Source organism: Eublepharis macularius, chromosome 7 (assembly GCF_028583425.1).
Source record: "Eublepharis macularius isolate TG4126 chromosome 7, MPM_Emac_v1.0, whole genome shotgun sequence".
Lineage (NCBI taxonomy): Eukaryota > Metazoa > Chordata > Lepidosauria > Squamata > Eublepharidae > Eublepharis > Eublepharis macularius.
The window spans coordinates 109174957-109190257 of NC_072796.1; the positions used below are offsets into that span (position 1 = coordinate 109174957).

At 43.7% G+C, this 15301-nt stretch overlaps 1 protein-coding gene across 1 annotated transcript in view; it reads right to left on the reverse strand.

Annotated features, from left to right (window-relative positions):
• Nucleotides 1-14053, reverse strand: part of VIRMA (vir like m6A methyltransferase associated) — a 47471-nt gene extending 33418 nt beyond the window's left edge. The window contains exons 1-2 of the mRNA XM_054985157.1: nt 13273-14053; nt 1096-1211 (exon numbers count right to left, since the gene is read on the reverse strand). Coding sequence (XP_054841132.1) covers nt 1096-1211; nt 13273-13335 — 179 coding nt within the window. The 5' untranslated portion in view covers nt 13336-14053. The remainder of the gene's footprint in view (nt 1-1095; nt 1212-13272) is intronic.
• Between the last annotated feature and the right edge of the window lie 1248 nt (nt 14054-15301).

Sequence of the window (15301 nt, forward strand, 5' to 3'; positions counted from 1 at the left end):
CTTGAAAATAAATCATTTGTTAAATAAACAAAGTAGTGTGGTTTGGACGTAAGAAAGTCAAGTTCAAATTTCTGCTATGAAACTCAGAGGTTCAACTCAGGCGTCATGTTTCCTGATCTCCAAACTACCCTCTCTTGCACACAGATTCTCTCCTACCTTCCTGCTTCAACCACAGTTTTGAATCAAACTATGGTCAGCCCTAAAAAAGATTATATTCCCAAGACTGGTTTGCAAACCTACCTTACACCGTCTGAACAGAACTTTCTCACTGCCTGTGCAAATACAGTCACCACCTTGCAAGATTCAAGCACCCTCATCTTCAGGTGAGAGTCCTTTGCCTGGCCAGCACACAGCTGCCCTCGCCAGTCCTCTCATGCTTTGGTGAGTTTGGAGCAAGCAGAAGTAGTATGAGAGATTTGCACTCATCCCGCCTGCTCTGTAGTCCAATGCAATGTAGGAAATACCCCACAAAGTCCTCTGACACATACAGTTATCTTGGGGCGGGAATACGGGGTCCTCTTAAGATGCATGGCATTTGGAAGAAGCAGAAATAGCATCACACTACTTCTGCCTTTTCCAAAGCTCAGTGCAGACCTGCTCCTCCCGTCCCCTGAGCTCTGAATACACCAGAGGCCTTTGGAATGGGTCAGTGGCAAACACAAAGTTACAGCTGGTTCCTGAGCTCTAAGTTGACATAGACAGCTAGAATGATAAGCAGGCAATAAGTGAGGCTCTGCATGGAAGATGTCAGCTGAACTGCCTAAAGAATGAGCCATCATTGCCAATGGAAAAAGTAACACATTCACCTACATTCACTAGAAATACTTCTAAAAGATAGGAAAGGGGTTTTTTGCCTTGTGATCTGCATAGGCAGATCTGAGTTTAAGCCTACCTCCATTATAGACTTATGAGAGAAGCGAAGCTATGTTAGTCCGTTATACGGTCATGGGTAAGTCACTCTCTCTTAGAAAGTTCCTCATCTATAAAGGAGTAACAACTCAACCCTTCTCCAGAGTTGCTGAGAACATGAAAAAGGACCTGCACACCAAAGCTGTTTAATAATCAGTAGTCACCTCTTTAGTATTTTGCACTTACCCATAAGCCCTATTTTCAGGTAAATTAGAGTGAGCTCTTACTCCTGGAGGGATGACACGTACTTCGTTGATGTAAACCACACATGGAAAACGAACCACATCTACGTTGGTACTTTGCTAAAAACAAAGAAAATAAAATGCTTGTAACAAGTTTCTTAGTTTTGCTCCCTAAGCACTCTGGAAGTATATTGAGCCACAGTAAGAGGAAAATTGCATGGCATGTAGCCCAGAAATTATCTCAGAGGTATGACAGTCAGATCTGTCAATTATTCTTGACAAGTGCCACCCACACCATGCTGCTTGCCATTTGCAGCGCACAAGGCCATAGGAAAAAAGATTATATGTAGATAGAATGTTATAAAATAATGCAAAGGGTGGAGAAAGTGAAAAAAGACAACTTGTTCTCTCTCCTACATAATACTAGAACTCAATGGCACCCAACAAGTTGATGGGCTACAGATTCAGGACAAAAGAAAGTATATCTTTATTCAACAAGTAATCAAATGGTGGCTCTAAAAGAGGACTAGACAGATTCATGGAGCTTAGATCCATCAATGGCTATGTCCACAGCATCTAAAGGGAACCTCATTTTTTTTTTACTGACAGCAAAGCTCTGCTAGGAAGCAACTTCAAGGAAAGTCTTGGCCTCTGTGCCTTGTCTGTAGGCCATCCAAGGCAACTGGTTCACCACTGCATGAAACAGGATGCTGGACTAGACAGGCCACTGGTCTGATCCAACAGGACTATTCTTACCTTCTTAGGTAGCCAACACAGATACTGGAAAAATGATATAAATTAGCATTTGTCTTTTTAAAAATTTATTAAACTTTTAGAATTCTATACATCACACATCAATCAACCTTTTATCTTTTTCTTGTGCATATGCTTGGACAAACGCTCCAAGGCATCTGCTGTGCTGCTCTGATTCACAGAACATTTACAAATATTCTGAAAAAAAGGACACTTGAAGACAGAGGAACAAGCAATACATGAAGTTGCTTTACACTGACAGACCACTGGGTCCATCTAATCTAGTATTGTGTAATATTGTGCTGCTCCTTACTTTAAGGCCCTAAATGGCTTGGGGCTCATGTACTTGAAGGACCACCTCCTTCAGTACTGTCCAGGACAACAGTTAACATCCCCTTCCCAAGTCCTGCTTATTCTCTTTTAGGCACCCAAACATTTAATTTTACTCAGAGGTTCTTATTAAGGGGTTTCATCTTTCTCAACTATTTTATGGTCTGCTTCTAGTCTGGGGGGGCTCTGCTTTATAAATATCATTTTTTGCTGGATGGTTTATGCTGTTTTTACGCCTCTGGATTTTTCAATGGCTAGTTTACTGTTTAAAATCCTAATCATTTTTTAGGATTTTAATTTCATTATTTTAAAAACTGCCTCAAGCAGGTGTCTGGATAGGTTTAATAAATTTTCTAAATAAAAATATGTCTGCCTAGCTGTAACTCTCCAGAAAAGGTTCTTTCCCAGCATTGCTATCTGATCCTTAACTGAGATGCCAAGGATTGAACTAGGAACCTTCCGCATGCAGATCACCAAGTCTACCACTAAGCCACGACCCAACTCCCAGAAGGGTTGCACAGAGATAGGAGAAAGAAAAATGCTGGGCCAAAACAAGGGAAAAGATGCATGATGTTCGCAGAGATGGAGATGTAAAGGCAAACTGAAAAAGCACGAAAGCTGTGGAGACAGGGGTTCAGAATTCCATACATTCAAGCTTCCAGTTTATCAATATTCACTGCATTAGCCAATGGTCATGACATACTAATTTAAAACACTCATGCCTTTTGGGAAGAAGCTGCATATTACAGAAAGCAGAGGAAGATGTTCCCAGAGAAAGTACTTGAATAAATCCTGGGAATATTTTTTAAAAATCTATCACCACCAGATTCTTAGTAGAAACAACTAAGTGCATCTCAGAAATACTTGTTTACTTTCAATAGCCTGTCCATTTTTATGCGCACTAAAGGACTGTACTCGCTATAGCAAATTTAGTTTTAACATTAAAACAGTAAATTAACCCTAAAAGAGAAAATAAGATACCAGAGCAATATCTGATGACTTGTGACCCACCAAGAAAAATGTAGCCAAGCAGGGACTCACTAATCTTCCTTTTTTTCCTGCTTACCTGGTTTTGAACAAATTGGGGGGATTGTCAAGCATTAGGCAAACCAGTATACATGGAACACTGGCTTTGTTTGCCTTAGTGAGTCACAAGTTGTACAGGCCTGCACTGCCTGTAAGCACAAAACACCTAAGGTCCAATTCAGAACTTCTGATGAGCTCCAATGTACGCATGATGCTACTAGACAAGTGGACCACTCTGTGCAGTTGAATGAAAAGAACAGCCTTCCCATTTGAAGCACCAGCACTGCCTTCTCCATTGAAGAGAATGGGAAATTCTTCAAGCGCATATGCACTGTGTGACCATAAAAAATGCTATTAAGAGAACAAAACAACAATGAAGTGGAGTTTCAGCTAAGCTGCCATTGCACAACCTTTGCTGTATCTTTTAGAAGTTCTTCTCTCTTGTGAACTTTTGTCTTACCCACAGCACCTTTTTAAAATGCATGGCTATTTAAAATAAGACACACCAAAGAGGATTCCTTTATTGCTTTGGCAGATGAGAGAAATTAAGTGATAGAATTCTGACAGAATTTCACATTACGGAATAAACTAGAGAATAGCTAATTTTAAAAGTTTTGCCTTAAGATACAAAACTTACTGGAAAGCCACATCACAAGAAAAGTGTAGAACCTGAAGGAACCTTTAAGTGGCATGCTACAGTAATGACCAGAATCCAAAGAATTACTTTAGGCAAAACTTAAACTACTTTAGGCAAAACCTATCCTGACATTACATCACTAGCTGCCTTTGAAAACTGTGAGATGAGAAAACAGGGTTGCACCTACCTGTAACCGTTGTTCGTCAAGCATCTTCTGTGAAGACACACAAAAATCTCTCCACAGGCTAGCCGCGGAGAGATTTTTGTAGCTTTTAAAATCAGTAAGGAGGCACTCAGCCTTTACTGCACACGCGCAGAGGCTTTCCTGCCAAAACTGGGTGACTAGGCCCGCGACATTCCCTCAGTTTTCTTGAGCCACCAGAGACAGAACATAGTTAAATAACAGTCACAGTGGTGTCGGAAGGAAGGAATGTGTGTCTGCACAGAAGATACTCGACGAACAACAGTTACAGGTAGGTGCAACCCTGTTTTTGTTGTCATCCTTCTGTGCAGCCCCATGTTGGGAGTATAACGAGCTACTCACCAATGGAGGCGGGTGTGAGTGGTTAATGAAAAAGTGATTGTAGAACAGCTGTTCCCACTGCTGATTCTCTTCTGGCATTTGTGTCCATAGAATAATGTCTCACGAATGTGTCAGCAGATGAACAGGTGGCAGCTTGGCAGATGTTGTGTAGAGGAATTTCATTAAGAAAAGCAGCAGATGAAGCTTGGGCTCTGGTTGAATGTGCCTTTATCAGCAAGGGACACCTTAGTCCAGCTGTCTGATAACAGAGTTTGATGGCTGAGACAATCCACCTAGATAAAGTTTGTGAAGAAGCAGGTTGCCCACCCAATGACCAGAATAACAGACGAACGATTTTGTTCTGCGAATGTTCTTTGTTCTGTGTAAATAATACAATAAAGCTCTTTTAACATCTAACATGTGTAGAGTATGTTCTGCTTCAGAGGAGGGAGAAGGGAAAAATACAGGTAATGTAACTTTTTGTTGCAGATGATACTTTGACTCTATTTTTGGTAAGAAATCAATACTAGTGTGCAACACTACTTTTTCTGTGAAAAACTGGAGAAATGGAGGGTCAGTTCTAAATGCGGTGACTTCTCTCACCCATCTAGCTGAAATCATGTCTACTAAGAACACCATCTTCCAAGTAAGTAGTGCTAATGAACAGGAAGCCATAGGCTCAAAAGGGGATAACATCAACTAGGCCAGGACCAATGGAAGACTCCACTGAGGGATTGGAGGAGTCTTAGGAGGAAGCGTTTGCAACAAGCCTTTAAGGAATTGTTTAGCTAGATGGTGAGAAAACACCATTTTACCGTCTATTTTATCATGGAATGCTGATATTGCAGCCATGTGCACACTGATAGATGAGATTGACAAACCTTGCCTCTGTAAAGATGGCAAGTAGTCTAGGATGGTTGCCAATGAGCAAGAAAAGGGGGAGACATTCCTTAGTTTCAACCAGATTGTAAAATGATGCCACTTGTGATTATAGGACAGCCTAGTCCACGCTTTTCTGGCATTTAGAATGATTTGGACTATGTCCTCTGACACTTTTGGTTCAGAGGATTCAATAACCATGCTACCAGGTCCAGGGTGGCGACATTGTAGTGCCATGCTCCACCCTTGTGTAACAGGTCTGACGCCAAGAAGAGTTGAATGTATCTGCCCTGTACTAAAGATAGGAGAGTGGAGAACCATACCCGACGAGGCCAGAAAGGGGCAATGAGAATACAGTGAGTATTAAAAAGTGGATTCTGCATAGGACCTGGTCAGCAATGGTGTTGGTGAGAATGCATAGTAAAGGCCTGACTTCCATGGAATTTGAAAGGCATCCCCTATTGATAAGGGGTCTCTGCCCGCCATGGAACAGAATTTCTGGGCTTTCAAACTGGCTTGAGTGGCAAACAGATCTACTGAGGGGAAGCCCCACTGTTGAAAAATTGAAACGAGGTATTTCATCTCTATGGAGCGTTTGGGCCATGACAGGAACACCCTGCTGAGTGTGTCTGCTTTGATATTCTCTGTTCCAACTATGTGGATAGCCTGTGGGAATACGTTGTTCTGGATGGACCATTCCCATATAGCTGTGGCTTCGGCTACGAGCTTGAGCAATGCTGTTCCCCCTTGCTTGTTTAAGTAGCATAAGGCTGTTGCACTGTCGGTCAAAACTTGCACTCTTCTGTTGCACAGAACCCCTGCAAAAGAAGCAAGGGAGTAACGAATCGCTCTAAGCTCTGACACATTAATATGTAATTTAGCCTCCTGTGGGGACCATGTGCCCTGTACTGATGAATCACCAGTGTCCACCCCATCCTAATTTGGAGGCATCCATTCACATAGATATGTCTGCACAAGGCCTGCCAAAAGGATACCCCTGGGTCAAGTTTTCTGTATTCGTCCACCAATTCAAAAACTTGAACATGGATCTAGGAATAAATAATTTGATGGCTAGTAGTTACAGGATTATAGTGTTGCACAAATCATAGTGGTCTCATGCAAAGTCTGGCAAAAAACACTACACAAGTAGTAGATGCCATAAGACCCAGTAAAGTTTGAATCAATAAGGCAGTTTGATAGCTGTGTGCCATGAAAAACTTTGCCAAAGATTGTAATCTATGTATTCTCTCCGGGGGGGGGGGGATGCTCTACCCTGCGAAGAATCCAATACAGCTCCAATAAACTGAATGGTTTTGGAAAGGACCAAGATTGATTTTTCTGAATTGACTAATAGACGAAGCAAACCTGGAAATGTGGCTACAAGAAGCCAATCATCCAGATAAGGGAATATGGCACAGCCCTGTGATCTTAAAAATGCCACCACTACAGCCATACATTTACTGAAAACACGTGGGGCCAACGACAGCCCAAATGGCAATACTGTATATTCAAAAACTTCGTTGCCACATAGGAAGCGTAAGTATTTCCTGTAACTTTCATGAATAGAAATGTGGAAATACGCATCCTTTAGGTCAATAATGGCAAACCACATATCAGTTTCCAGTAACTGGATGACAGTGCTTAAGTTTAACATATGAAACTTCTCAGGCTTAGTGTACCTATTTAACCCCCTTAGGTCAAGAATGGGGTGCATGCCCCCATCTTTCTTCTTGAATAAGAAGTACCTTGAATAAAACCTATAAGGACCAGAAACAGAATCAACCTTCTGAACAGTTCCTTTATGTATTAACAGAGAAACATTCTGAACTAGAAAAGGGAAACAACAATCAGAACCAAATGATGGTAAAGAAAGAGGTGGTTTCTTAGAGAAAAAGAATCAATAACCCGACTTAACAATCGACAGAACCCATGAGTCTGTGGTGACATTTTCCCAAGCAGGGAGGAAAGGACTTTGTCCAGAAATGAGACAGTAGCATTCGTTTCTTTTTGGACTAGTCAAAACAGTAGTTTCTGTCCTTGGCCATATGGTTTCGGGGAATGAGGCAGGCTCTGTTTTCCCTTGGATCTGGGTGTTTTCTTGGAAGAGGAGAAATAGGAAGATGATTAAGATCGCTGCCGATATGGTTGTTGATAATGATGATACTGATACCTTCCAGAACGGAGCTGGTAAGACTGCGAACCCTGAAACAGAGGGCTAGGCTGTTGAGGGTGCTGTGGGGCAATCACACCCAGTGATTTTGCCATCTGATGGTTCTTTTTCATTTGGGTTAGTGATTCATCCGTTTTCTCTGCAAATAACAGAGCACCCTCAAACAGAAAGTCCTCTATGCAGCTCTTCTTGTCCAGAGGTAGAGCTGTCAAGCATAGCCATGCAGGGCAGCTCAGGACAACAGCAGATGCTAGGGAACTTGCTGAGCAATCTGCTGCATGCTTTTCTGCAGGCATTTGTTGTTTCGTGAGCCTCGTGGCTTCTTCTTGAACCAGTTTTACTAAAGCCCTTTGATCATCTGGAAGATCTTGCATAAAGTTAGAGAGTCTCTCCCGCAGACAGAGGTTGTATGAACCCATTGTGGTCTGATAATGAGCAATTCGAAAGTTGAGAGCAGCTGGTGAGTAGACTTTTCTTGCCACAGCATCTAGCCTTCACTGTCTGCTGGTGCTGAAAGAGAACCATGACGGTACCGTGCTTGTACTTCTTCAGCCACCAATGAAGGTGGTCTTGGGTGGCTGAACAAGAAGGAACAATCTTGCTGATTCAGTTTGTAATATTTCTCATTTTTTTAGAACTAGCCGGTATAGAGACTGGAGTTTACCAGATTGCATCAGCAGTATCTAAGAGGTCTTCAACTGGAGGGAAAGAGATGGATGCTGGTGCCTCATTATAAAGTGCTTGTAAAATCTTAGGTTTAGAGGTTGAGGAAGATACATCTAGCTCTAACACCCTGACCATGCACAACATTTGCTCAGCAAAGAGCATTAGGTGAAGAAGATCCCAATTCTCCCACTGAATCCTCTGGTGAAGGATCTGATGCTAAATCCAATATGCTCCTCCTCTGACTCCGAGAAGTCCAGAATTGGTTGGTGCAAACGTGGTCTTAGAACTGATGCAGATGCTGAATAGGTTAGACAGTGGACGCATCATGGTCAGTCCTGGACATGGAACCATCAGAACCAGGAATACAGAACCAATCCTGCTGCTGTTGCCATCGGAATCAACTGAACCAGTGGGGTTGGTTGCATCAGAGGGAGTGAAGGTTGAACTGGGGCTGATTGCAGCCAAGATAAAAATTCTTGCCAAGTGCCCACTCCCCCCATTCCTGGAGCCAACTGTGGAGCCGGAACCAACAAAGGTGGCTGAGGAGGCTGCTGTGCTCAGCTAGATAAAGTTGGTACCTGCAATGTCGCAAGCCTACTAGGCAATGGCGTCAGAGCCAGAAATGATGGTAGAGGTAGAATTGAAAACTCCTCTTGTGGTAAATATTCATCTTCGAGAAAGAGCAGCATAGGGGGAGATGACGTTGTACACATCAAATCCATACACTCTTCTCGTAACGAGAGGGGTGCAGGGTGACCTAGGCGAACGAGGCAAAGGACCCCTTGAAGGCAACTTTTGTTTCTTGCAATGCTTAGTTTTTCGTCGTCCTTCTATGCAGCCCCATATTGGGACTGCGCTTGCACAGGCCAGCCACGGAGAGATTTTATAGCTTTTAAAATCACTTTCTTATGTGATGTTCTGAAGACACCCACAGTGTTTGCTCACCTGTTGACAATTGCGTCTTACATTTCGAAGCCTGGGCAGGCAGGGGATCACTCATGGTAGAACTTACCTCAGCAGAAACAGACCCCGGAACCAACAAAGATCCCTTTTTTTGGATCCAATGATTGTTTGGCCGAAACCGACAAAGATTTGTTTGCAATGGGCAGCGACTGTTTCGGGGCAGATTATGCTGCTGCTGGATTTGAGGGCCCCATAACATCTTCTCCCAAAGGGGTGGCCTTAAGGCAGGAAGTTCTGTCAGTCCTTGCCTTATTAGTAAACTTTTGACAAATCCGTCATGCCACAGTATTATGATCTTTGCCTAAACATAAAAGGCAAACATCACGTTCATCAGTGCAAGTCATTTTAGTCCCGCATTTTTTAAACAAGGATTTCAATGAAGAAGACATCACTACTCTAATTAACTCTTTTACAGACTCTAGCTACCTAAGAACCTCTCTCGATGGCGGGCAAAGAAAAATTGAGGGAATGTCGGGGGAGTTCAGCCTAGTCACTCGGTTTTGGCAGGAAAGCCTCTACGCATGCGCAGTAAAGGCTAAGCGCCTCTTAGTGATTTTAAAAGCTACAAAAATCTCTCCACAGCTGGCCTGCACAAGCGCAGTACCAAAGTGGGGCTGCACAGAAGGACAACAACGAAAAAAAGGTATATTTGAGAAACATAATCCAAAGCACCCCTATGTGCATGTGAAACCAGTTGCACAGTTCTCTGGATCCAGGCTGCTGCCAATCAAGCCTCAACTACTGATTGCATTCAAATGTCATAACAAGCTGCAATTAAACTCCAATCAGGCATGATCACAGCTTGTTGCTGTGCACATACAAGCCCCCGATTCCTCACACTACTCTTCACATATAACATATGATGCAAAACTTCCCACCTTGATCAAGCTCCAATTCACCACGATGTCTGAACGTATATACCTCCATGAACTGGAGTTTAATTCACACAAATTAGGATTCCACTGATTCATTTAAATATTTTCCCTTACCTTTCTATAAAATTGTAACTGAGATGGCTAAAATTCAGCTGTATCCAACAGAACGTGGAATAAAGAAACTCCATTTCACTAAACTGTCTGCATTTGGATATCACAGGGAACTGAAGATTAACCTGGAGGTTTTTGTATCAAGGTCTGCACCTCAAGGTAGGCTGAAGAACAAGGGTTCATGCAACCATGACAACAAATTTGTTTGTGCCTAACCAGAATTTAAATAGTTTGTTGTAAAAGCTGAACGTAATCACTATGTTAAGTTTTGACCACTTCTTTGTAAGGAGAATTTGAAAACTTAGTATGTTACATGGGATATTTGTAGAAATATTGAAAAAAAATGGACAGGTTTAACTTTGACAAAAGATGACTAAACCTTAGCCTATGTTAATTAACTGGAAGACATACTGAATTGAGCAGACTTATCAGTAAATGTCCTTAGGAACATGCTATAAAGGAAACATTATGGAGTTTTTTTCACAAGTTAAAAACAACTGAGAAAAGCAGGCTGATGCCAGATACCACAAATTGCTTCCCAATTATAGAAGTAGTCAGTCAATGTAACAACCTGACACAGTATCACAATGAATTTTTAGACACACTAAATGAATAGCTAGGACAAGATATAAAACTGCACTATCTGCCACTGTACGCACCTATACTTTTTTAAATAACTCTTTTCAATGTAAACTGAAGTCTTAATGTTAGCTTCAAAAATCTTCAGCTGACTAACCATATGCAAATATTGGCAAACCACATCGCTGTGCACGTGTCACAGGAGCAAGATGTTGAAGGCTTTGATGCAATACAATGTGAATGACAACAGAGTTAAGGCTTGCTGCCAAGAAAGTGGCAAAATATCTTTCCAAAGCCACTCTCAAACTGTACACTGACAGCTTGCACAATGCAGCTTCAAGCAAAAGGACCTCTCAACTTACAGCTTGACTAATGATGCACAATATATTTGCTCTGTATATGAAAATGTTAAGAACCAGCTTAGCTGTTGTTGTTATAAATGTACTCTTCATAGTTTTTACCCTGCCTTAATACTCTTGCAACCTACACAAAATTTAAAAAGACAAATTTTATGTGTACATAAAATTTAAAAAGACAAAAAACTCCCATCAAACTTTTTTCACCTTAGGTATGACTGTTCTGGAAGGAATGCAAAAATTGTTTACTTTGAAGTACTCTTTATTTAACAACCACAAACTCTCTTTTATCAGGCCTTTTCCAATGTGAAAACACTCTAATCCATCTAACAAAAACTTTGCTATAAGCATGTAAATACACATATTAACCAATGGCCCTCATCACATGTTCCAAGGCTGTCATATATTGAAATATCTTAATGGGGAAAGGTTTTAAAAAAGCATAATATACACAACCACAGTAATCATGACTGTATGATTTTTTGTATTGACAAAGCCAAAGAAATATGCATAACCCAAATACATAGGTCATTTGGAATCTCTGGGCTCATCCCTCTATGGAAAACAAGCATATTTAAATATACTTATATATTTTAAACGGTTTATACAGTTTTTTACCAGAGAAAAAATTCCACGTCTCACCAAGCATGTGGAAAGTGCATTACCCCATTCCTCTGCTTTTGATAACAACAACAACATTCAATTTATATACCACCCTTCAGGACAACTTAATGCCCACTCAGAGCAGTTTACAAAGTATGTCATTATTATCCCCACAACAAAACACCCTGTGAGGTGGGTGGGACTGAGAGAGCTCCTAGAAGCTGTGACTGACCCAAGGTCACCCAGCTGGCTTCAAGTGGAGGAGTGAGGAATCAAACCCGGTTCTCCAGATTAGAGTCCCGCGCTCTTAACCACTACACCAAACTGGTTCCCCAGGTATCAGGCTATGGGACCCCTCAAAAGATGTAGGAAGAGCAGCTGATGATAAAAGAGCATCACAGGCTGATTCACTGTCAACATTAGGTCTAGAATTGAGTCCACACTGCTAGTACCCTAATGCCAGTTATCCCACTTAGTATATAACTTACTAGCTGTATTCAGCCTATACATTTAATTGGCTAGTTGTATGCAGCCTCTTAGCATGGGGAAAAATCTTGGATCTAGTTCCCATCCTAGGATATGGATAGAGAAGGCTTCATGAGTGCAGCATGCTATGATCCATAATATATAAGCAAAAGCACTGTTATAGCAATATGTAGACAATGTAATGTCTCATTTATTCAAAAAGCAATTGACCATTCTGATGGGTTTATGTGCAGAGGCTTTCACTCATCAATTTGCAACTGTCAGCCACCCACCATCATTTTGATGTCAGAATGTCATAACATACAACAGGAAGGACAGCAAAGGTTGGACCATCTGTAAAACTCTATTTTTAAAGTCCTTGAATACAAGTATCCCTTACCTGCTTTTAACTACCCTGTCAAAAAAGAATCAAGATTAATACAAAAGTAGGTTTTCCTCATCCCTTCAATGCATAAATATGAATTACAGTGAGACTTCTAATACATAAAATGAGGATATATTATGGGGGGGATACTCAGTTAGGAAATCTCACAAACACCTAAATCTTCCTCTTAATGGTTTTGTAAAGCCTAAAGCACTTAAACAAGCCAGCTCCCCATTTCTCTTTGGTATTGTTTGGATTTCGCCACACATTTCCTACCGCACACACAGTCCTAATCTGACTTATTTTATCCTTTTCATTACTTTCCCCATTTTTCTAGTCAATTTATGTTTTCCCACACACTGGAAAGCATCCCCCAACCCCAAGGAGAATCTTTTCTCTTGTCTTTGGGTAGTTCAGCTATGCTGCTGTTTACGACTGACACCAACCTCTTACTTTTCTATGAAATACAGCAACGATGAACTAACTGACTACTAACTGTTCCAAACTGATTAACGCTGAACACCAAAAGCATGGCGATGGTGGGACAGCACGGAATCCCAGGTATCAGGCTACGGGACCCCTCAAAACAAGTACCAGACCCCAGGCCTGTAAACACGGGCTTGAGCTTATGCGTGCGTCCCAAAATCCCCTTAAAAAGCAACAAGCGAGCTCGAACTACTATTCCCTTCTGAAACGCACCGCTACTTCTGTGGCAATAAAGAGGGAATGAGTTTGTCTCCACCCCGAGAGCCTGACTCCAGCACAGAGCAGGCCCCTCAGCCCGGGAGAAAGAGAACCAAAACCCCATTATCCCGCCCCTCCTAAGCACCAGTCGAAGGAAAGCAACCGGCCCTCGCTACCTCCGTGCTCTGGTGCTTGAAAGTGTCTAAAAACAGAAGCTCGGTTGTTGTGTCCGCCGCCATCTTCCCCCGGCGGAAGCACCAACCCTGGCAATAGAAACACTTCCAGAGTCATGAAGTCTGCGCATGCGCTTTCTGCGCTGCTGAGGGAAGTGGGCGGGGCGGCCCTCTTCGAAGAGGCGTCTCGTTCTCTCTGCCAGGCAAAGAGGGGAAAGGAAGCGTAGGCGCGTTTACTTGGGAGTGAGCCATGGAGAACAGGACGGTTTACTTTTGAGTAATCGTGCGCAAGACCGGGCTGGAAGCGGGAATTGTAGCTTTCTCTAAAGTCGCTTCAAGCCTCTCAATCAAGGATCGCTGCAAGGACAGCACCGCTTCCCAGGCAGCGGTAAAGGAACGCAATCCCTCTGCTCGTTCACAGCCTTGTGCTTAAGAACGACTAACCCGAAAGACTAGGAAGGGAGCCTGGACGAAAATGCCCCGTCCCTTTGTGTGTGTGTGATGTGCCGTCAAGTAGCCTCTGACCTATGGCTACCCATCCCTTTAACAGAGGCTTAATATGTGGGAATAGGCAGGGGACGCTTTGGATGACCGAGGTAAAATCCACCTGATAAATAACATCCCATTAGCCTCTATTTAAAGGGACAACCTGACTGGACTCCAGGGGCTCCTTCGAGACCAGTAAGGTTTCCATGGTGTAAGCTTTCCAGCGTCAGAGCTCCCTTCTTCAGACACGGGCAGGAATGGAGATCCCTAAGCCTTTACATCCCAGTCAGGGATCTCTGCTTCTCCCTGTATCTGAAGAAGGGCGCCCTGGCTCGAAAGCTCTTGTTGGCCTCTAAGGAGCCACTAGGCTCAAATCCCGCTGTTTTAGGGCTGGCCACCTGGAACGATTAAAGGGACAGGACGACTTTTGGTTAAAGATGAAACCCAAACTTAACACGTTTTTCACTTAGGGTAAAATAAAAAGGTGTTTAACTCTCTCTTCAATTTTGCTTCAAGAGGCTTCCATGGCTATTCCTCTGAACTTGTCATAAAAGTTTGGTGAGCCGAAGTCCAGTTCGTGCACCAGCCCAGCCTGGACGCTTGTGGCGCAATAGCTTGAAGGTGCCACAGCCCTCCTTGGTTAATGTTGTTTTGGCTGCAACCGCCTGACGCGGCCTCCTCGCTGGAACATGAGGATGAGCCTGGCAGGCGGCCAGAAGCGGCTGCAGTTCCTCGCCTAGCAGACCGGGCTCCTCCTCGCCTAAGGCTTCGACGTACGGAAAGTCTGTCCTCCAGCAGAAAGCTGCAGCCCGGAGTCAGGCCTGCCTCAACCCATTGGTTCAGCCGCACCTCATTCCGCACAGGGTCGGGCTGTTCCTCCGCTCATGCGATATTTTTGGCGAAGTGGGGGAAAAAAATGCAGTGTTGGCAGAAGGGGTCGGTCGTTGTTCCCGGGCTGGACTCGCTCGCACGAGCGGAACGTCCGTGGCCCTCCTCCAGTGTCTTACATTCAGGATCGAGGCGTGACAGAAAGAACCTTACAGAGGAAGAGCGAGGTTCGAGTCCAGAGGGCGCCTCGGAGACCAACGGGATTTCCAGAAGAAGGGAGCGCTGACTCTCGGAAGCTCACGCCCTGGAAATCTTGCTGGTCTCCGGCCCGTGCTCTTCCGCTGCAGACCAAGGCGGCCCCCCACTCCTCTGACGCCTTACGGCTAGTGAAAGAGGCAGCGCTGCGCTGTCCGTGTGTTGAGGGGTGTGTGTGGGGTGACGTCTTAAAGAGCCCCCGGTTTCTCACGGGTAACCTTTAGCGGACCACAAGCCCGCCTCCTCAGTCTCACGGAACGGGCGCTGATCCGCGAGTCCTTACACCGCACGCTGCTGGCTTCCGTAAGGCGTGCGGTTTAGTGCGCGGCGAGGCGAGCTGTCGGACAAATGCACCGGGAGATCGAGCCCCGCTAAAGCTGAAGAGGGCCGTGGCCAGCGCCGCGCGAGCTTCTGCCCCGGGAGGCTGAGGCGACAAAACCTCGCGCTCGAGTCCCCGCGCGAC